General features: G+C 42.6%; 2 protein-coding genes across 3 annotated transcripts in view; one reads left to right on the top strand and one right to left on the bottom strand.

The window, feature by feature from the left end:
• Window positions 1–23297, top strand: part of sphkap (SPHK1 interactor, AKAP domain containing) — a 124014-nt gene that overhangs the window by 80548 nt on the left and 20169 nt on the right. The window contains exons 8-10 of the mRNA XM_059986809.1: window positions 4649–4710; window positions 12050–12236; window positions 14830–14916. Coding sequence (XP_059842792.1) covers window positions 4649–4710; window positions 12050–12236; window positions 14830–14916 — 336 coding nt within the window. The remainder of the gene's footprint in view (window positions 1–4648; window positions 4711–12049; window positions 12237–14829; window positions 14917–23297) is intronic.
• daw1 (dynein assembly factor with WDR repeat domains 1) overlaps window positions 19483–23297 on the bottom strand; it is an 89979-nt gene continuing 86164 nt past the window's right edge. The window contains exon 14 of one of the 2 annotated variants that reach the window (XR_009506758.1): window positions 19483–19835. The gene's annotated coding sequence lies outside the window, so the exon portion shown is untranslated. Of the gene's footprint in view, window positions 19836–20796; window positions 20815–23297 lie in introns of those variants that run through there. The other variant, XR_009506759.1, reaches the window with a different exon arrangement.

Here is a 23297-nt window from a genome sequence, read left to right as displayed (position 1 = left end):
GGCCATACTTGGAGGAACAACACCTTATATTCCGTCTGGGTAGCTTCCAACCTGAAGGCATGAACATTGCTTTCTCAAACTTCCGGTAATGCCCCCATGCCTCTCCACCGTTTCCCATCCCCTTTTCCCTCTCTCACCTTATCTCCTTGCCCATCCATCGCCTCCCTCTGCTACTCCTCCCCCTTTTCTTTTTTCCAAGGCCTTCTGTCTCTTTCACCAATCAACCTCCCAGCTCTTTACTTCATCCCTCCCGCTCCAGGTTTCACCTATCACCTTGTGTTTTTCTCTCTCTCCTTCCCCCTACTTTTAAATCTACTCCTCAGCTTTTTTCTCCAATCCTGCCAAAGGGTTTCAGCCCAAAATGTTGACTGTACTCTTTTCCATAGATGCTGTCTGGCCTGTTGAATTCCTCCAAATTTTGTGTGTGTTGCTTGGATTTCCAGCATCTGCAGATTTTCAAAAAAATTGACCAGTTGTTTTATTCACTTCCCCTCATTTACCTTCGACAACTTCAATGTCAGGGTGATGATCAATGCAAGGCAGTCCTGTTACTGGATGCAGTTAATACCCCACACCTTTCTAAGTTTGTCACTAAAATATTGGCTCTTCCAAGATGTGACATTTACCACATGACAGGCTTTGAATCACATCACATTGTACTTTCCAAAAGAGATCTAAATAGTTTGAATGAATCAATCAAATTTGCTTTCAATGTTTCCTTGGGGAAGTCTGTAACATAGATTGACTACTTTTCAGACAAATAAAGGTTCTGAGTTCAGAGCTGAATTGAGCCAAGCTTCAAATAAAGCTCTGCTTTAATAATACTGTAACACAAAACAATAGTTCAACTTTCTCCTTGAAAATAATAGTGTCACTAGTCAGGTTCTTATGCTCCTTCACCCCATCAATGACAAGACAAAAGAACATGATCAGACATCAAAGGTCTTAACTATTGTGGACAATTTTAAACTATCTAATTCTATCTAAAATTAATCCAAATATGTACAATATAAAAATATCTTTTTTTTAAAGATGTTGTGAAGCTTAACTTCTGTCAGATCATTGAATGATGTGTTACCAGCAATAATGATAGAAAATACTGGAAATTTGTAACACCTAAGACAACTTAAGAAGCAAAAGGAACGGATCATATTTCAGATCACTGATCATTCACCAAGTGGTCCGTATAGAGTTAGAGATAAGGTCATCAGCAGTCCGATGCTCCTCAGATACAGCCTTACCCTCTGAATATTTCCAGCATTTTCTGTTTTCTTATATCAGACTTCCAGCATCCACTGTATTTTGCTCTGTTGTTAGCAAAGATCCAGGAATAGATATCACCGGCAAGGCATCTCACCCAAAAGGAACTTTTTATCATTAATTCAAGGGATATGGCTCACTGGCTGAGCCAGCATGTAATCTACCTACTATGGTTGCCTTTGGGGAGGTGATGCTGTGTTCTTGAACCATTGTAGACATTGAGGTTTGGGTTTATGCTCAAGGAAATGAGGAAGGGAGTTCCAGGATTTAGACCTTGCAATGCTGAAGGAATGGCAATAGGCATCCAAGTCAGACAGCATGTGACTTCCAGCTCATAGTATGCACTTGCTTTTGCTGCTCGTCCTCCTAGTTGGTGCATATTGTGGCCTTGGAAGGTGGACATTGAGGAGCCTTAGTGAGTACATCCTGTGGATGGTACGAGCTGCTGGAATTGTGCATCAGTCATATCACAACCATGGATATGGCAATTTTTAACCTCTTTGATGAAAGTCATGGTACAGACTGGGAAAATCAAACTTTCATGTAGCAAATTTAAACAGATCCAACTTGCTTAGCAATGGAAGAAACCTGTCTATGCTGTCTTGATCTGTAAAATTGAGAGTATTTCCTAATTGCCTCTGGAAAAACTTGTGAAAGATAAAACACTGTGAGCAAGATCTGAAAAGGTTCCTTCTCTAGGTTTCAAGCTTCATGATTTCAAAGTCCCAAGGACTTTTCTCTATGTTCCCAAGGTTTTTATTTTTTCAATTGCTTCCAAGGCAATGTGTTTAGGGTTTCTCAATGTCCTCCCCATCTCAAGAACTCCCAAGCCTTCCTCTCAGCCCCACCTGGGGCTTTTTGTTGGGGTTCCCAAGTCTCATAGTCTCTCTGGATCCCCGAGTCTTCCGGCCTCTCAAGTTCCCTGTGCCTCCCTCTCTAGTTCCCCAGGTCTCTCAAGTCATCCCTGGATTCAAGTTTTCAGGTCTTCCTGGGCCATCCGGTGCCAGCTATAGGGAGGGGGGTCCTGTAGTGACTTCTTCAGGCCTGTGTAGGGCATCAGAGAGCACCTGAATTGGTTAACTGTTGCTTAACAACAGTTATTAATGGTTTAGAGTTCCCTGTGTTTTTCTCAAGCAACTGGCTCTTTGTAATGCAGTTTCTTGGTGCTTTTTGTTTAAGTTTGTTAAGTTTATTTTTGATAGGCTCAGAGACTGTTAGTTTTATTCTTGAAGCAGATGACCGATTAGCTCCAATCAGAGCGTCCTCATTTTGAGAATGATCCATCTCACAGTGTCACTTGATTGAGCTACCTCTGTCTAAGCTCTTGTTTCTGTCTCTACATGGAAGTCTTTGGCTCCGGTATTGGCAGTGCACACGATGGCACGTATGTACCAGCATCACTGAAGGACATCTTGGACAAGTCCCTCATTCGGGACTTCTAGCGGACACAGGTCTGTGGCGCTTCAGGGGCTGCGCCTAGAGAGGGGGGCCCTGTCACAACCACGGATCCGGCAGCACAGGAGATACAGCAATAGCGCTCGTGAATATGCAAGTGTCAGCTAACCATTATTTCATTGTGATAACATTTAACTCCATTCATTCTGTCGTAGTATTTGTCGAGACTTGGACACAACAACGCTTCACTGCCTGCTTGCATTCCGCCTTGAGGGAGAGATTGGACTGTCGAGTCAACTGTCTCCAAAGACTAGCAGCATTCATTTAATATTTAGTTGTTCTTTTCAGCTGCAGTGTAGGCTTTGTTTTCCATTTGAGAGTTTTAGTTAACGGCCCTGTTTGGCCTGGTGTTTATTGTTTTCTTTTCCTTTTAACAGAGCTCACAATAATATCTGTGAAGTATCGACCCACTTCAGTGTCTCTCACTCCACACTTGGGCCATGTACGAACTAGGTGACAGGTCATGGGAGTGAGTGAACAGTTGGAGATGGGGTGCCTATCAAGTGCACTGTAGTGTTCTCTATGCTGTCAAACTTCTTGAGTATTCTTGAAGCTGCACTCATTCAACAAGTGGAGATTATTCCATCCAACGCTGGTGTTGAGCCTTGTGGACCAGTGGAGTGACTCTGGGGAAACGACGAGTCAGCTTACGGAGAAGAGGTGCAGTGGCTGACGGACTGGTGCAGAGTCAATAACCTGTCTCTGAATGTGAACAAAACAAAAAGGGTGGTTGTTGACTTCAGAAGGGCACGGAGCGACCACTCCCCACTGAACATCGACGGCTCCTCGGTAGAGATCGTTAAGAGCACCAAATTTCTTGGTGTTCATCTGGCGGAGAATCTCATCTGGTCCCTCAACACCAGCTCCATAGCAAAGAAAGCCCAGCAGCATCTCTACTTTCTGTGAAGGCTGAGGAAAGTCCATCTCCCACCCCCCCATCCTCATCACATTCTACAGGGGTTGTACTGAGAGCATCCTGAGCAGCTGCATCACTGCCTGGTTTGGAAATTGCACCATCTCAGATCACAAGACCCTGCAGCGTATAGTGAGGTCAGCTGAGAAGATCATCAGGGTTTCTCTTCCTGCCATTACGGACATTTACACTACACGCTGCATCCACAAAGCAAACAGCATTATGAAGGACACCACGCACCCCTCATACAATCTCTTCTCCCTCCTGCCGTCTGGTAAACGGCACCAAAACATTCGGGCTCTCACGGCCAGACTATGTAACAGTTTCTTCCCCCAAGCTATCAGACTCCTCAATACCCAGAACCTGGACTGACACCTTACTGCCCTATTGTCTTGATTATTATTTATTGTAATGCCTGCACTGTTTTGTGCACTTTATGCAGTCCTGGGTAGGTCTGTAGTCTAGTGTAGTTTTTTTCTGTGTTGTTTTTTTACGTAGTTTAGTCTAGTTTTTGTACGGTGTCATGTAACACAACGGTCCTGAAAAACGTTGTCTCATTTTTACTGTGTACGGTACCAGCAGTTATGGTCGAAATGACAATAGAAGTGACTTGACTTGAAATGGAGCTGAGTTAGTTGCTGATTCCTAGCCTCTAACCTGTTCTCATAGTCACATTATGTGTGTAGCTGGTCCAGTTCAGTTCTGTCAGTTATAACCCACAGGTTATTGATATTGAAGTATTACCACTGAAGTGATGATAGTTGGAAATAATCACATCACTAGTCAGGTTCTTATGCTGCAGTTAGATATGGTTATTGCCTGGCATTTGTGTGGTGTGAATGTTACTTGTCACTTAACAGCCCAGGTTTTAATGGTAGTGATAGATTCCTGTAAGTACGGAATTCCAGCGTACTATGTGACTCTCAGAGGAAAGAGTGTTTGTGTTTCAATAAAGTACCCCTTTCACAAACTGAAGACTCTGAAGTACAATGCAGCCAATTTGGTGCTGTTGACTTGCAGGAGAACACAACAGACTATTTGGTACCACAGGAGCAATGAGATGCCTGGGAAACTAACTTTCTGTGAGCTGAAGGATATCTGCTGGGCAGGGTTCTGGGATTCACCTTTCCATTTTGCAACATTGCAATAGTATTGTTTCTGTGCAGGCCCACATCTAACATCTTGCCACAGAATAATTCACTTATGAACCTAGATTATGTATGTACTCATCTCCAGTGAAGGAATGGTTTGGACTTTCTGACTTAGTGCTCATGATTGAGAGTGTAAGGTTGATATCTGGGGATGCCATACAATCTGATGGTAGGATGAGGATTTGCATTTGAATTCTTCAGGCAATACACACATAATGCCAGAGGAACTCAGCAGATCAGGCAGCATCTATGGAAATGAATAAATTGTCAATGCTTCAGGCCGAAACCCTTTTTCATGACTGGAAGAGAAAGCAGAAGACACTGGATTAAGATTTGGTGTTGGGGGGGGGGGGAGGGGGGGAAGGAGGACTAGCCAGAAGGTGATTGGTGAAGCCAGGTGTATTGGAAAAGTAGAGGGCTAGAGAAGAAGGAATCTGATAGGAGAGGAGAGTGAACCATGGGAGAAAGGGAAGAAGGAGGGGCTCCATGGGGAGTTGATAAGCAGGTGAGGAGAAGAGGTAAGAGGTCAGAGTGGGAAATAGAAGAGGGAAAGGGGAGGGGAAAATTACCGAAAGGAGAAATCAATGTTCATGCCAATGTTCATGTCAGTAGTATCTCAGCCCCATTCACTACTATAGGTGGGGACAGAACTGTCATCAGTCATAACATATTGCTCTCCAAATAACCATTCAAATATTATAATAATAACCAAGAAAGACCCATTAGTTACCTTCATTCAAGAGACTGATGACACACTTCAAAAGCTCTGAAAAATCCACAGAATCTTTCAGGATTCAACCATTTAGGATGTCTCAATCATTATTTCATTTCAGTTCAGAGCAGATTCTCATTAAATAATGTTCATTGGTTTCCATTTCTTGGGCTTAACCTCAGGGGTGATCTTTGTCTCACCCAAGATGATAGTTTAGCCTTGAATTTCAGAGTGGGTGTCACAAGCTCCTGTAGTTATACTGCTGTCACCCAGAGAAGTTGGTTAATGAGAGTTCTTCCCTAGGTCAGAGGGAGTTCATCACTGTTAGAAAGAAAATATCCATTATTACAAAATGCGGTTTTGTTTGTGTTACAGCCTATTTCAGGTAATTATTAGAAAACTGGATAATTACTGTTGATACATCCAAGTCCCAAAGGCATTTTATTAGCTCGAGGCATGCAACAGAAATATAAACTCTCAGTGCTAGGGAAATATTGTTTGTGTAAAGGCTGGTTCCAGTTCAGTTACTAACCCTAAGTGACATGCTGCAAGTTATTAATTGACTAGAATAAACAAGTTGGTGGCAGCATAGAAAATAAACTGATTTAGGGACAGAAAGGAGAGAAATGGCACACAGTTATTTATCAAACTGATGGACAGTTTCCCAGAGGTCAGTCGAGCTTTTCTTAATACATATTCATGGAAGACAAGACTATGGAGGATAAAATTTTCAAGTTTGCTGAGAATTCAACTTGGAGGTGTGGTGAATAGGGTGGATAGTAGTGGTAGACTTAAACAAGGCAATGGCTGTGAAAATAGGCAGAGATATACAGATTATATTTAATCCAGACTAGTGCAGTTTGACAAAATAAATGAGGAGAGGTAATACAGAGTAAAGGTACAAATTTCAACAGCTGCAGCTCCTGAGGGACCTGGTGTACATGTGAATAAGTAGTTAGAAATTACTTTGAGAAAGTGGACACTAGCAGGAAGAACAGCAGAGCTGCAATAGCTGGAATTTCCTTCAAAATATGAGGGAAGTGCAAGACAGACATATTCCAAATAAGAAGAAATTTTTGAATGGAAGAAGGACACTACTGTGGCTGACAAGTGAAGTCAAAGCCAAAGAAAAAGCAAAAGAGAGGGCGTACAAGGAAGCCAAAGCTAGTGGGAAGATAGAGGATTGGGAAGCTCTTAAAAACTTGCAGAAGGAAACTAAGAAGGTCATTAGGAAGGAAAAGATGAATTATGAAAGGAAGCTGGCGACTGATATCAAAGAAGATACTAAAAGCTTTTCTAAGTATATCAAGGGTAAAAGAGAGTTGAGGGTAGATATAGGACCAATAGAAAATGACTCTGAAGATATTGTAATGAGAGACGCAGAGATGGCGGAGGAACTGAATGCGTATTTTGCATCAGTTTTCACAGTGGAAGAGATCTGTAGTATGCCAGACATTCAAGAGTGTCAGGGAAGTGAAGTTTGTGCAGTGAAAATCACGACTGAGAAGGTGCTCAGGAAGCTTAATGGTCTGAGGGTGGATAAATCTCCTGGACCTGATGGAGTGCACCCTCTGGTTCTGAAGAAAGTAGCTGGAGAGATTGCAGAGGAATTAACAATGATCTTTCAATAGATTCTGGTATTTTGTTGATGCAAACTGTTCAAAGGACATCTCTGGCTTCTCTAATGCACCAATAGTCCTGGGCCTTCGTCACTGGGACCATTCAAATACCACTTTTCTCCACCCCCTCTAAGGCCTTTCCATCCTTCCTAAAATGCTTTAACAAAAGTTAGCCAGTTGCAACTGTAGTATTTTTTTTATAAGTCCCCATGTAAGTTCCTCACTTTTGCATAGAAGGATTTAAAACTTCAAAGCTTATGACTTCATAAATGATATAATTGAAGAGTTAAATATATTATGAAAGTCCGATTGCACCCAGTCTATACAAAGAGGCTACTTGACACACAATATCTCAAACTGTGGGCAATATGTCAGGCAACTAACTTCAGAAATGAAGATAACTAACATAGATGGTGCCTCACCTGCTGAATGTTTCCATAATTATCTTTCAGGTAATGGAGTAACTGAGACCAAATCAGAGTATTTACAAATAAATGCTGATCTGGGGCGTTGCATGGGAATTTTGATTATTTTGTCATGGGATCAGCCATGCTTGGACAGTAATAGGCTATTGTAATACCTGCTGCCTTGCAACCTACCCACCAAGTCCTTCCCTATTTACCTGCTGAGAGATGGGTTGGTGCCATATCACCACATTGTGCTGACCACTGTCCTCAATCCAACAAACCAATCCCCCACTAATCTCCCGCTGACCACCCCACCAGTCCAGGTCCTATCTTTTCTCCTTTCCTCCTGACCACCAGGCTTGGATTTTTGCCACTCACTAATTAAGGAATCCCCTGAGAACCCATGTCGAGGTCCAGACCCCAGCCATTCCCTTATTGAGTCCTCTCCCACAATAATTGCTACTCCACCCTGATGCCAGGACCTGAAGTTGATCACTGAAGGCTGGGGATATCTGTCATGGTCCTGGAGCTCTTCACTGATCCAAAAAGAGGCATCTACCTACCTCAGGCCCCAGACCTAATCCCCAACACTTTCCTAACCCAAGCCCTTTCTCCAAAATGCCATCTTAACACAGTCCCAGGCCTTTTTTCTAATGGTTGCATTGCTCCCACGATATTTGCCTGAATATCAAAATAACCCAAAGATCCTTACCCAATTATTAACCAACCCAAATCTAGGCCTCCTCCATTATTGACTCAAGGAAGTCAAACACTCCTTACCTCAGTGCAGACCCAATGCTGACCCAGTGCCTCTTACCTTTCAACCCAAATAGGCCTTAGGCCCATGACCTGTTCACTAATCCCTTCCACGGGGTCTGATTCTGATTATCAATCTGATACTACTTCACCCAATTGCCAGAATTATTTCCGACCTGTGCCAACACCACAACTTGAACAGACAAGCAGTTGTCTCTTCTCACCTGACCCTAACTTACTCCTGGATAGTATATCTTTTTGTCACAGAAGCTATCATACCTCTTTGATACTCTGGTATTGCTGATATTTGCAGCGGTATGCACACAACAAAAGACAACCACTGACGTGTGACTACACATTAAGGACCAATGCAGATTGAGGTGCAGGAGCCACAAACTCTGACCTTTTCCCTAAGAGGCCTTGCAAGTGCTGTACAAACCACCCCTTAGAAGTGTGCCAGGCTGCATCACTGTGTCATTGGCAACTCCTTCTTCAGAAAGATCAGCTAGTTTTTAAAAGATTAATATGCATTGTATACCAAGTTGACAATCTTCCAGAAACTATTGGAGCATCTGTCAGTGTGCATCTTGGGAGTAACCAACTGAACACAGTCCTGCGTCACATCTGTTTAGGACAAACGTCAACAAATTATTCACTTGCAGATCCAGGCAAACGTACAATCCAGATGGAACTGACTGATCATGTTTTTCAGGAAAACTTGTGATATCTCTGAGCCTGTAACTATGCATATTTTCACAGGAAAGACCTTTCCCACCATCAATGAAGCTAAGCTTTGGTACTTGTTTACCTTTGACATCCTGCTCCAGGGATCCATTTTGATGGGGCTCTTTACCTCATTTTCTTGATGTCATGTGTACAAACTTCCAAAAGGCATTCAAAAGATCCTGCCCTGAATGCTATGGCACAAGATAAAAGCAGATGGCATGGGGCAATATCTTGGCATGAATGGGGGAGAGGCTAATGAGCAGAAAGTCAGGTCAGTGTTGGAGTGGTCATCAGTAACCAGCAAAGTGCTGGTGCCTCAGATACTAACAATTAACGAGGATGAAGTGGCTTAGTCTACTGTGGCCAAATTAGTTGATGATTAAAAGGTAAATTAGGTAAAAGAACCACACAGGTATATAGATTTGTTATGAGAGCGGAAAGAAGTTGGAAGAATGTGTTGTGGGTAAGTATGAGGTTATCTAATTTGCAAGGAAAAATTTGAAAAAAAAAATTATAGATAGATAGATACTTCATTGATTCCAAAGGAAATTAGTGTCTAGTCACATTACAAGTGCACAGATATATAACTATTAGAAGAGAAGAAAGAATAAAAAATAAGTTACTTCAAACAGTCTCACAGGAAGGGACATCACTTCCATGGCTATAGATTGACTCATTATAGAGTCTAATAGCCAAGGGTATGAATGACCTCATATAGCGCTCTTTAAAGCAGCGCAGTTGTCTTAGTCTATTACTAAAAGTGCTCCTTTGTCCAGCCAAGGTAGCATGCAGAGGGTGAGAAACATTGTTCAGAAATGCCAGAATTTTCCATGGGGTCCTTTGTTCCACCACAACCTCCGGTGTGTCCAGTTTGACTTCTGTAACAGAGCCAGCCTTTCTAATCAGTTTATTGAACCTGTTGGCATCACCCATGTTGATACCATTGCCCCAACACACCACTGTATAGTAGCTTGTACTGGTGATAACAGACTCTGTAGAACTTGTAAAGGAGAGACCTGCATGGACCTCAGACTCCTCAGGAAGTAGAGGCGACTTTGGCCCTTCTTGTACACAGCCTCTGTGTTGGTGCTCCACTCAAGTCTGTCATTCAGGTGCACCACCAGGTCCTCACCACATCTACATCCTCACCATCGATAGTAATAGGGAGCAGTGCAGGCTTCGATTTCCTAAAGTCCATCAGCATCTCCTTTGTCTTTCTGATGTTGAGCTGCAGATGATTCAGCTTGCACCATTTGTCAAAGTCCATCACCAGGGCCCTGTATTCATTCTCCTGTCCTCCCTTTATACACCCAACTATTGCTGAGTCATCACAGAATTTCTGCAGATAACATGACTCAGTGTTATAGCTGAAGTCTGAGGTATACGGGGTAAAAGAAAGGGAACCCTGGAGGCCCCAGTGCTATAGCCATGTCTGACACACAGCTCCGAAGCCGCACAAACTGTGGTCTGCTAGTCAGGTAGTCCATTATCCAGGATACAATGGAAGTACCAATCCCCATTGAACAGACCTTTCCCCCAGTAATAAGGGCTGTATGGTATTGAAGGCACTTGTAGAATCAAAATTCCTGATCCTCACAGTGCTGCCCTGTTTCCAACTGGGAGTAGGCTCTGTCCAGCAAGTAGATGACAGCATCATCGACTCCAATGTGCTCCTGGTAGACAAACTTCAGGGGATTGAGGGGTTGGAGGTGAGCCAGGACCAGCCTCTCTAAAGTCTTCATGATGTGTGAGGTCAGGACCACTGGATGGTAGTCATTCAAGACTTTAAGTTGGCCCTTCTTTGGTACTGGGACATGATGTTTTCACCAGAGTCAGGACCCTTTCCAAGCTGAGACTCAGATTGAAAATGCACTGGAGAACTCCACACAGCAGCTCAGCACACTCCTTCAGGACCTTGGGGTTCACACCATCTGGTCCCTACGCTTATATATTTTAAACAAACTGTGAGAATGCTAGTTCAAGTATCAAAGGCTACAATAGGTGAAATACTACAACAAAACATGCAGATATAGTAACAGATTATGAACTTTAAAAGAATGATAAGACTTCTTGCATTGGGTATGTAGTCTATTGTAGGAAAGCTTTGATGCAACTTTACAAGGTACTTTTGATTTCCATATGTCAGGACTAAAACTCTTAGATTGAATGAAGGGACTGCATATGTAGAAAGATTGAGCAGGTTGGGTCTATATTTAAGTTTAGAATGAGAGGTGATCACTGAAACTTAAAGTTTCTGAGTGGAATTGATAGGATTTACTTAGAGAGTGGGGTTATCACTGTTTCAGAATAACTGTTCATTTAAGGCGAAGTGTAAAGGGATTTCTTCCCAACGAGTTTCATGAATCTTTAGAAGTCATCACCCCAGAGAGTGGTGGAGGCAGAGTCACCGATTATATTCAAGTGGGAGTTTCAGCTACAAGGAATCAAAGGTGTATTGGGACAGATCGGGAAGTAGTTTGAGGTAGGTTTGGATCAGTTATAGTGGCAGAGCAAGCTTGAAGCACCAAGCAGCTTGTTCTGCTCCCACTTTTTTATGTTTTTATATTCTTATGTAACCTTGTTCACCAAGAGCAGCTAGAGCAAATAGGTGTGGCCCTTGACTTTTCTACTGTATAACTGAGTGAGTGGTCTCTATGCTGTAAGCAAAGTGGGAGAACTTCCTCAGAAATGTGCAAAGATGTTCACAAAATCGCTTCTCGGCTTTTTGGCTAAGATCAAGTGTAATGTGTAGTGTGGTAAAACTGTATAATATGCAATTGCAGGGAGATTGCAGAAACTGTGATGAAATAAATGTAAATACTTCCACATCTCTTTGAATGATCATTTTTCGCTCTTTGCCTAGTTGTATAAAAGTAAAAATTGCAAGTCTGATGACAAGCAAAATGTAATTTATTCCAAATAGTATCAAACACCTGTAAATAGAATGTCAATGGCACAGCTTAGAAATGTCATTTATCTAGCTAATAATTGGGTTAAAAGGGGGATGTCAAAAGGACTTTTTCTTTACGATTGTTCTGTATCACATCAAGTAATTAACTTCCTCTTTCTGTTTTGGCCCATAAGCTTTATGAAGAATCCAATAACAGAGAAAGCCACATCAGAAGAGAATCCTTGCAGCTTAAGCACCAGTGACGATAGCATGGGAAGCTGGTCACAGCTCATTAATGAAGAGGACCACACAGAAGACAGCAGTAGCTATCTTCATCTCAGCGAGAGGTCATTAAAAATATTACCGCACATTCATTGAAGAATGAGAGGTTGGGTGATTATTACTTAAATTTATAGACTTGACAGTAGGTTCATAACAAAATGTTGAGGATTCAATCATCCTTCAAGCAAATTAAAATGAATGTTGCTCATGAGATTGAACTCATCAACTACAAGAAATTATTCAGTGAAACAAAGAGTTAAGTAGTCAGGGAAACAGTAGTTTGTTATCCCGGACTGAAATAATATTATAATGAAGAATAAAGGGCTATGGTATGATTGGTGATCATCAGAAATAATATTGTAACATCCAACTAGAGTGTAAATAATTGAATCAGTTAAATGGCTGGTTGTGTGTGCAGATGCTCCCTTAGGAACACAGTATGGCTGGAATAATAAGCAGTGGGCAAAAAGAGGAGGAAAAACATAAGCAGAGGAGATTGTGCAGATGCTGGAAATCCAAAGCAACATGCACAAAATGCCAGAGGAACACAGAAGGTCTGGCAGCATCTATGGAAAGGAATAAACAGTTGATGTTTTGGGCTGAGACCCTTCTTCAGGATTGGAAAGGAAGCAGCAAGATGTTAGAATAAAAAGGTAGGGGACGGGAAGGAAGATAGCTGGAAGGTTATAGGTGAAACCAGATGGGTAAGGGCTGGAGAGGAAGGAAACTGATAGGAGAGGGGAGTGGACCATAGTAGAAAAGGAAGGGGACCCATGGGAGAGGTGATAGGTAAGAAGAGGTAAGGGGGCCAAGTGGGGAGTAGAAGAAAAGGGGATGGGAGGGAATTTTTTAACTGGATGGAGAAATCAATATTCATGCCATCAGGTTGGAGTCTACCCAGAAGGAATTTAAAGTGTTGCTCCTCCACCCTGAGGGCAGCCTCATCATAGCACAAGAGGAGCCCATAGATTGACATGTTGGAATGGGAATTAGAATCAGAATTAAAATATTTGGCCATCAGGAAGTTCCACTTCTGGCTGCTGGAGTGGAGGTGCTCTAAAAGAGGAGGGCAAGCTTTAAGGAGGACGATTGGAAAAAGATTTTCAGCAATAGGCCATGAGCACACAGTGCTCAGGAAACAAATCCCCTTTCTGAATCTCAACTTGCAATGCCTTACAGTTTACTGTTTCCTGTATCGGCACTCTCCATTCGTGTTGACTGTGGATTCCAGAGAACAACGTATGGCTTCTCTCAGACTACAGGCTTCCAATGGGTACAGAGCGACACTCAATGCACCCACATTACTTTGAAAGCAGTGCAAGTCAGCTCTGAGATATTCGTGAGCAGTAGTGTCCACTCACCCTTGACCTGTGTGAGCAGCATGCAGGTAGTAGGGTTGATAACTCCATTCTGTGGTGTCTGCTATGATATTTGCATTTGAGCCACTTTGACAAATGGAAGGATAGTTACTGGGTGAAGAACACAATATGGTTTTTGACAAAACGTAATCTGAATTATGAGAACTAACCATTAAGTTGTTCAGACCATCGCCTCTGTTTCTCTAGGTGAGCTCAATGGCTGACATGGAAGGCAGACCCATCATTGGTAATGTAGAAGTAAAAAAAAACATGCATTTATATAAAGTATATAAAGCATAGTGTCCTAAAGTAGTCTTCAGCCAGAAAGTAATTTAGAAGTTTAGTCACTATAGTAGCATAGGAGATGTGGCAGCCCATTTGCAAACAACTTCACACAATGGTGTAAAAACTAGATAATCCATTTTCAGTAATAGGGATTAATATTAGCCAGGATATTAGAGATAACCCCCTCTTCAATACTGTATAAAAGATATATTTGCATCCAACTTAAGAGGGTACAATCCCTCAACATGGCATCTCATTTGAAAGACCAAAAGACATTTGAGCAGAATGAGGCCACTTGGCCCATTGAGTCTGCTCTGCAATTCCATGGTGGCTGATTTGTTATCCTCCTTAGCTCATTCTCCTGCCTTCTTACCATGACCTTTGACACTCTTACTAATCAAGAACCTGTCAGTTTCTGTTTTAAATATACCTAATGACTTGGCCTCCATGGCCATCTGTGGCAATGAATTCCACAGAATCACCACTCTTTGGATAAAGAAATTCCTCCTGATCTCTGTTCTAAAGGATGTGCCCTTTGGTTCTAGACTCTGCTAGTATAGCAAACATCCTCTCTACATCCATTCTATCTATGGATGGAGTGGCTGGCTAATTAGTTGACCTTCTTTCAAGATCCTATCCCGTTCCCCAGTTCCTGCCTTCACCATGTGGCCTGGTCCTTGTATCATGTCCTGAACTAACTCAATTTTCTTTGCACTCTTGAATTTCCAAGCAGCAGGCCAACAGGCAAAACATCTTTGTCCCACTATGCTGTAACTATTTAATGTCCTTTTACAGAGTCAATGAACCGCCTGGAAATTGTTGCTTTTTTCTGCCTGAACCATCTCAAGTTGTTTGATATTTTGGTATGAACAGGAAGTGGTTTAATTGTACATAAAAGAGTGAATGAGGATAGATTTCAAAAGTTGTGGTGGCATTATTATCTGCATTTTTGAAAGATGTGTTTAAACATGAGGAAGAATCCCATTTAATTTCAAATTCCCTTTTTTATCATTAGCAATGGGAACAGCAGTGCTTCAAGTAGTCTTGGTCTAGTGGATCTGGATGCCTATCAGGAGAATCTCTCAATACGTACTTTACCCAGGTTTGATATCATATGTTGTTCTTAAAACATTCTGGAATAAAAAAAATTCTTTATCATTTAAAAGCGGTGGAAAGTGGCCAGTGAGTGAGTGGGCCAGTGAAGGAGTGGAGCTTTGAGGCTTTGACTCGAGAGATTCTGGCAGTTTTGGCAGTTGGACTGTGCAATCAAGTCAATCAAGATTTGAATAGCTCAGCAGAAAACCGCTGATTAGACAATCAAGATTTGAATAGCTCAGACTCAGCAGAAAGCAGCTAATTGGGCAATCGCGGTCAAGTGACCAAACAGATTGAAAAGCTCAAATAAATAAATAGAGGGTTACCTCAAGCAAAGCGGCCAGTGAGTGAGCGGGCCAGTGAAGGAGTGGAGATTTGAGGCTTTGACTCAAGAGGCTTCGATGAGAAGAGGCGGAAGATGAACTTCACTCCAAGTGAGGTAAGGCCGGGTAAGTTCCTTTCAAAGGAGAAAGTTTCAAAAGTTGAGGCAAGTATTGGGTAGGTCATGGCAGCTGAGATCGGCCCTGTGGTTTGTTCATCCTGCAGCATGTGGGAAATCAGGGATACTTCCAGTGTCCCTGACAACTATGTGTGCAGGAAGTGTGTCCAACTGCAGCTTCTGGAAGACCGCATTGAGCGTCTGGAGCTGCAATTGGATTCATACTGGAGCATCCGCGATGCTGAGAAAGTCATGAATAGCACGATCAGTGAGTTGGCCACACTGCAGGTAAAGGCTACACAGGCAGAAAGGGAAGGGGTGGCCACTAGACAGTGTAGCAGCAGGCAGGTAGTGCAGGAGTCCCCTGGGGTCATCTCCCTCCTAAACAGATATACTGTTTTGGATTCTGTTGGGGGAGATGTCTCTTCGGGGAAGGCAGTAGCAGCCAAGTTCATTGCACCATGGGTGGCTCTGCGGCACAGGAGAGAAGGAAAAGGAGTGGGAGAGCTATAGTGATAGGGGATTCGATTGTAAGGGGAATAGTTAGGCATTTCTGCGGCCGCAAACAAGACTTTTGGATGGTATGTTGCCTCCCTGGTGCAAGGGTCAAGGATGTCTCTGAGTGGCTGCTGGACATTCTGGAATGGGAGAGTGAACAGCCAGTGGTCATAGTGCACATAGGTACCAACGATATAGGTAAAAAACGGGATGAGTTCCTACAAGGTGAATTTAGGGAGTTAGGAGATAAACTAAAAAGTAGGACTACAAAAGTAATAATCTCTGGATTACTACCAGTGCCAAGTGCTAGTCAGAGTAGAAATAGGAAGATATTTCAGATGAATACGTGGCTTGAAAAATGGTGCGAGAGGGAGGGATTCAAATTTCTGGGGCATTGGAACCAGTTCTGGGGGAGGTGGGACCAGTATAAACAGGACAGTCTGCACCTGGGCAGGACTGGAACCAATGTCCCAGGGGGAGCGTTTGCTACTGCTGTTCAGGAGGCTTTAAACTAATGTGGCGAGGGATGGGAACAAGTGCAGAGAGACAGAGGGGTGTAAAATGAGGGGAGAAGCAAAAAGTAGTAAGGTGAAAAGTAAAAGTGGCAGGCAGGCAAATCCAGGGCAAAAAGCAAAAAGAGCCACTTTTCAACATAATTGTATAAGGGCTAAGTGTTGTAAAAACAAGCCTGAAGGCTTTGTGTGTCAATGCGAGGAGCATTCGTAACAAGGTGGATGAATTGAATGTGCAGACATTTATTAATGAATATGATATAGTTGGGATTACAGAGACATGGCTCCAGGGTGACCAAAGATGGGAGCTCAACATCCAGGGATATTCAATATTCAGGAGGGATAGACAGGAAAGAAAAGGAGGTGGGGTAGCATTGCTGGTTAGAGAGGAGATTAACACTATAGAAAGGAAGGACATTAGCCTGGAGGATGTGGAATCGATATGGGTAGAGCTGCAAAACACCAAGGGGCAGAAGACGCTGGTGGGAGTTGTGTACAGGCCACCTAACAGTAGTAGTGAGGTTGGGGATGGTATTAAACAGGAAATTAGAAATGCGTGCAATATAATGGGTGACTTCAATCTACATATAGATTGGGTGAACCAAATTGGTAAGGGTGTTGAGGAAGAGGATTTCTTGGAATGTATGCGGGATGGTTTTCTGAACCAACATGTCGAGGAACCAACTAGAGAGCAGGCCATTCTAGATTGGGTATTGAGCAATGAGGAAGGGTTAGTTAGCAATCTTGTCGTGTGAGGCCCCTTGGGTAAGAGTGACCATAATATGGTGGAATTCTTCATTAAGATGGAGAGTGACATAGTTAATTCAGAAACAAAGGTTCTGAGCTTAAAGAAGGGTAACTTTGAAGGTATGAGACGTGAATTAGCTAAGATAGACTGGCAAATGATACTTAAAGGGTTGACGGTGGATATGCAATGGCAAGCATTTAAAGATCGCATGGATGAACTACAACAATTGTTCATCCCAGTTTGGCAAAAGAATAAACCAGGGAAGGTAGTGTACCCGTGGCTGACAAGGGAAATTAGGGATAGTATCAAGTCCAAAGAAACATATAAATTAGCAAAAAAAAGTGGCACACCTGAGGACTGGGAGAAATTCAGAGACCAGCAGAGGAGGACAAAGGGCTTAATTAGGAAACGGAATTATGAGAGAAAGCTGGCAGGGAACATAAAAACTGACTGTAAAAGCTTTTATAGAAACGTGAAAAGAAAAAGATTGGTCAAGACAAATGTAGGTCCTTTACAGTCAGAAACAGGTGAATTAATCATAGGGAACAAAGACATGGCAGACCAATTGAATAACTACTTTGGTTCTGTCTTCACTAAGGAGGACATAAATAATCTTCTGGAAATAGTAAGGGACCGAGGGTCTAGTGATCTAGTGAAATGGAGGAACTGAGGGAAATACATGTTAGTAGGGAAGTGGTGTTAGGTAAATTGAAGGGATTAAAGGCAGATAAATCCCCAGGGCCAGACGGTCTGCAGGAGTAGGCCATTCGGCCCTTCGAGCCTGCACCACCATTCAGTATGATCGTGGCTGATCATCCAACTCAGAACCCTGTACCTGCTTTCTCTCCATACCCCCTGATCCCTTTAGCCACAAGGGCCATATCTAACTTCCTCTTAAATATAGCCGATGAACCGGCCTCAACTGTTTCCTGTGGCAGAGAATTCCACAGATTCACCACTCTCTGTGTGAAGAAGTTTTTCCTCATCTCGGTCCTAAAAGACTTCGCCTTTATCCTTAAACTGTGATCCCTCATTCTGGACTTCCCCAACATCGGAAACAATCTTCCTGCATCTAGCCTGTCCAATTCCTTTAGAATTTTATACATTTTAATAAGATCCTCCCTCAATCTTCTAAATTCCAGTGAGTATAAGCCTAGTCGATCCAGTCTTTCTTCATATAAAAGTCCTGCCATCCCAGGAATTAATCTGGTGAAACTTCTCTGTACTCCCTCTATGGCAAGAATGTCTTTCCTCAGATTAGGGGACCAAAACTGCACACAATACTCTAGGTGCGGTCTCACCAAGGCCTTGTACAACTGCAGTAGAACCTCCCCGCTCTTGTACTCAAATCCTTCTGCTATGCTGCACCACATTGCCTCTGGCACTTTGGAGGTGTACACAAATCCAATGTCTCTCTCTAGCGGCTGCAATCAAGCAACACCATGGCTTGAGGCCTAGTGCTCGCTATGACGAAGACCATGCAGCTCCTACACTCTTCGCCAATAAGCCAGTGAGGCTCATTTGCAGCATTAACAAGGGTCTTGCTGTCACAGGAAAAGCAACTAAGATGATCACTTGCTGACTATACACCTTCTTCGTCCACACACTCCAACACTTCCCTGACGAAGGCAGCAGCACGATCCGCACTAACTCCTTCAATTTCTCCACTAACGAACAACTTGCTGATGGGGTGGACCTGCAGTACTCTACATTTTTAATGGCCAGCAGGGTCTTGTGATCATAAAAAAACTACATTTAGAATAGACAATACCACCCTGGATTAGCCCCATGGAAGCCGCCTTGACTGAGAGTGCCACCATCTTACCAGAAGTTTATTATCAAAGTATGCATATGTCACCATTGCTACCCTGGGAATCATTTTGTTGCAGGCATTCACAGTAGGACAAAGAAATACGATAGAATCAAGCACCAAAAAGCAAATGACAAACAGCCAATGTGCAAAAGACAAACTGTGCAAAGACAAAAACAACATAATAAATAGATAGATAAATAATACCTAGAACATGATTTGAAGAGTCCTTGAAAGTGAGTCTATAGGTTGTGGAATCAGTTCAGCGTTGAGGTAGGTGAAGTTGTTCATGCTGGTTCAGGATCCTGATGGTTGACGGATAATAACTGTTCCTGAACTTGGTAGTGTGGGATCTAAGGTTCCTGTAGCTCCTTCCCAATGGCCACAGCAAAAAGAGAATATGGCCTTGATGGTAGATGTCCTTAATGATGAATGACGCTTGCTTGTGGCAGGGCTCCTTGTAGAAGTGCTCAATGGTGGGGAGGACTTCTATTGTGATAGACGATGCCATCTAACCCGTGTTTTGTAGGCTTTTCCATTCTAGTTTCTTGGTTCTTGAGATTACTTGGTTTCACTGCAATAGTGTGGGTTCCGAATTGGCTGTTGGGGCAAAATTGGGACCCACAGTCTCTGGCAAAGAAGCCGCTTATCAGAATGGGTGGGTAGGTTGGAGGATGGTGTGTTTCTCCTAGGATTTAAGCTGGGTTTTAGTTTGCACTTGACATATGGACTCAAGGTTTTCAATTCCACCCTAAAAGCTCTTTCTCGGTTTTGAATAATCATAGATCAGAAATTCCCACCACTGGTTGAATTGGTTGGCTCCTCTCCTGACCTGGTTGTCCATTGACATATCTGAGCCTGGAGTTAGATGTCCATTTCAGAAGTCTTGCATTGGCTATTCACAGACTTTGTCTGTACGCTGGAGAAAGAGAGGATTAAGTATAACTAGAGTCTGGATGGCTGTGATATTGGCTGCAAGAACACGCTAACATTTATCTAGTTACCTTGTCAGTAGACCTGGAGGGTTTTGTGAAACAAAGTTGATAATATTTCTCCAGTACCAGTTTGTGCCTACTGTCAGTAGTGCATGCCTCATCAGTGCATAAAGTGTTGTCCAGTGTTGACATCATTGCTGTCCAGTAGACCATGGGCCTTGGTCCAGGTCACACACAAACATATGAACATATTAATTAGGAGAAGGGTTAAGCATGAACTTTTACTCCATATGTCCAAATACTCATGGTAACATTCCACCCCCCCTTGTTTAACAATAATCAATCTAATTCTGCCTTTTAAATAGTCCTACTGCTGCTACTGCTTTTTAAGGAAGAGATTTCCAAAGACTCAAAGGTTCCTTACCTATCTATAAAAAATAATTAATTTCTGTCTTAGTTGAACAATCCCTTATTTTAAAACCGTGTTCTCCAGAACAATATTCTTCCATAGGAGAATGCACTGTGCTTTTGATCGTTATATACTACTTTCACCAAAGGAATAAAGTCAATGCTGGTGCACTGAAGGCAATGGATTTCATTGTCTATCTTCTTTGGAGGTGGCTCTCAAAATATGGGAAGCAATCACACTTTCCAGATTCTCATCCTGTTCCCTTATTGTCAGGGTGCAAAGTTGTTTCACAGGAATTTAATAGAAAACTTTTATTTTATTTTATTGTCCAAGTATAAGACCCATGCTCTCATGTTTCTGTAATGATGACTTGGAATTCAACTAAAGTTTCCTAATGTGTTGTTCCACCCTCTTAATCTTTGCGAACATGTTTACCCTGAGCAAGAACGTGACTATCCAACCAGAGTCCAATGGGAAGCAGATTTTTGTGCTTGGTTCAGGCTGGATCCCTTTGAACCATTCATGCTCAGGTTGGATTCATCTGTGTTGTGTATCTAGAAAATAAATAGCACAGACAGATATAAAGAATGAAACTAGCAGTTACGAAGACACATGCAGTGTCTATGAGTGAGGGATAGGAAAGGACAAAGTGAAAGGACGGAACATGAATCGTTGGGGCAGGTCAAGAAAAAAACAGGTTAAACTAGGCCCTGTTTCTCCTTCAATGTCTGCCATTGTTTAGAAATTCATAAACAATATTGAGATGTCTATAGTACAGCAGCAGCCTTTGTAACAACCCTGGCGATAACTTTGAGAAATACCTTGATACATTTTCCTGTAAAAAAAAATGTAAATTCAAATGTTTCCAGAGAAGCGCAGGTTTCACTTAGAGGAGAAAAGTGTTTGGATTATTCTGACAGTTACTTTTCTCTCTATTGTCCACAACAACTTTGGTTATACCTAGTTATTTATAAAATGAGCGACATAGAAAACACCCAAGCATACTGCAGTTATACATTTATTATATTGTATTTATTTTATTTTTTTACATCCAAGGGAGTAAAAATCTTTATGATGCATTGCCATCACAAGGTACAAGCAATAAAGAGGGGAAACATGGGAGGATCTTGCCCAAACAGTAGAATTGTTATGTGTGTGTGAAAGAAGCTGTCCCGGAGCCCGGTGGTCCCAGCCTTAAAGCTGTGGTACCACTTCCAGACAGTAGCAACTGAAACAGTTTGTGGTTAGTGTGGCTGGAGTCCTTGATGATCCATCGGGTCCTTTTTATGCACCTGCTGCTATAAATGTCCTGAAAAGAGGAAAGAGGTGCTGGCCTGTCTGCACCACTCTCTTCAGTGCCCTGCGAATGAGGACAGTATAGTTCCCGTATTAGGCAATAATACAGCTAGTCAGGATGCTCTCAATGGAAAGTCCTAAAGAATTGAGGACTCATGCCAAATTTCTTCAGGCATCTGAAGTGAAAGAGGCGCTGTTGGACTTTTTAACCACACAGCCGGAATACACAGTCCGGATCTTCAATGATGTGTATACCGAAGAACTTAAAACTACTCACCCTCTCATCAACAGTCCTATTGATGTCAACAGGGGCTAGCTTGTCTCAGTTCCTTCTGTAATCCACAATCAACTCCTCTGTTTTTTTGACTTTGAGGGAGAGGGTGTTTTCTTAGCACCACTGTCAGGGCATTGACTTCTCCTCTGTAGGCTATCTCATCATTGTTGGAAATCTGCCTATCAATGTTGTGTCATCTGCAAATTTAATCAGCAGATTGGAACTGTACGTGGCAACTCAGTCATGGATGTATAGGGAGTAGAGGAGGGGACTCAGGACACAGCTCTGGAGGGCACCTGTGTTGAGGGTCAGAGGGGCAGGGTTGAGGGAACCCAACCTTACCACCTGCCGGCAATCCAACAGGAATTCTAGGATCCAGCTGCACAAAGTGGGGTGCAGGCCAAGGTCTCTGAGCTTCTTGTCAAGCCTGAGTGGAATTATGATGTCGAATGCTGAACTGTAGTTCACAAATCAGCATTCCAACATAAGCATCCATCTTCTCCAGGTGAGTAAGGACAGTATGTAGTGCTGTGGCTATGGCATTGTCTGTAGATAGGTTGTGTTAGAGTAGGCAAATTGTAGAGGGTCCATTGAGGGTGGTAGCATGCTGCAGATGTAGTCCTTGACCGGCCTCTCAAAGTATTTGCTTATGATTGAGGTGCGTGGAACAGGACGCCAGTCTTTCAGACATGTTAAGCTAAAGCATTTAAGCTCTGTGCTTCAAGTTGCTATAAAACAGTCATGAACCTTGTTGTATGCCCCAATTTGAATTTTACCAGCTATATAATGGCCTGAAATGTCCACATAATAGCTAAAAGTTAAAATTTAACCTGTATAAGTGTGTGTAGATATTTGGTCTTGGCCCTTCTCAGCTGATGTCAGGGACTTTTATTACAGGAAGTTTGCCCACTGAACCTTTACCGTTAGGTTGGCAGGTTAGAAGGAAATATTAGGCAATTTGCTTTTCCTTCATTTGAGTTGATCTGAACATTAGGGAACATAGGATCTTCCAGCCAAATTCAACTTAAAAAATGGTGCCATCCAGATTGTTGAGATTAGAGGTAAGCCAGCCATGTTTGCTAATCCATTTCTTGCTCTTAAAAAGAATGACAATTTGGGTCCCTGAAGTTAGCTCTTATTTGGAGAGCTTTACGTCTTGTAAGTAAAATGTCCTGCTCTCAGAAGGGTAGTGACAGCTAGTTAATGTGTGACCAGATGCTTGCCAATTGTCAAAACAGTAAAAAGATGTTGCATGATGGCGCAGTCTCAAAGGGCTGAATGGCCTAATTCTAAGTTTTATGTCCCTGACATTCACATAGATGGGAAACAAACACAAACACAAGAAACTGATGTTCCCAAACCCGACCTGGGTCACAGATGTGAAAGGAACATAACCATTTTAGGAAATCGGAGGAAGTTGGCACTTGCATAAGAGGTGGTCCAGGAAGTCCACATTCCAGTGAATGG

Source organism: Hypanus sabinus, chromosome 2, assembly GCF_030144855.1.
Source record: "Hypanus sabinus isolate sHypSab1 chromosome 2, sHypSab1.hap1, whole genome shotgun sequence".
Lineage (NCBI taxonomy): Eukaryota > Metazoa > Chordata > Chondrichthyes > Myliobatiformes > Dasyatidae > Hypanus > Hypanus sabinus.
The sequence above is the reverse complement of the archived record's forward strand: the minus strand, read 5'-3'. Positions and strand labels throughout refer to the sequence as shown.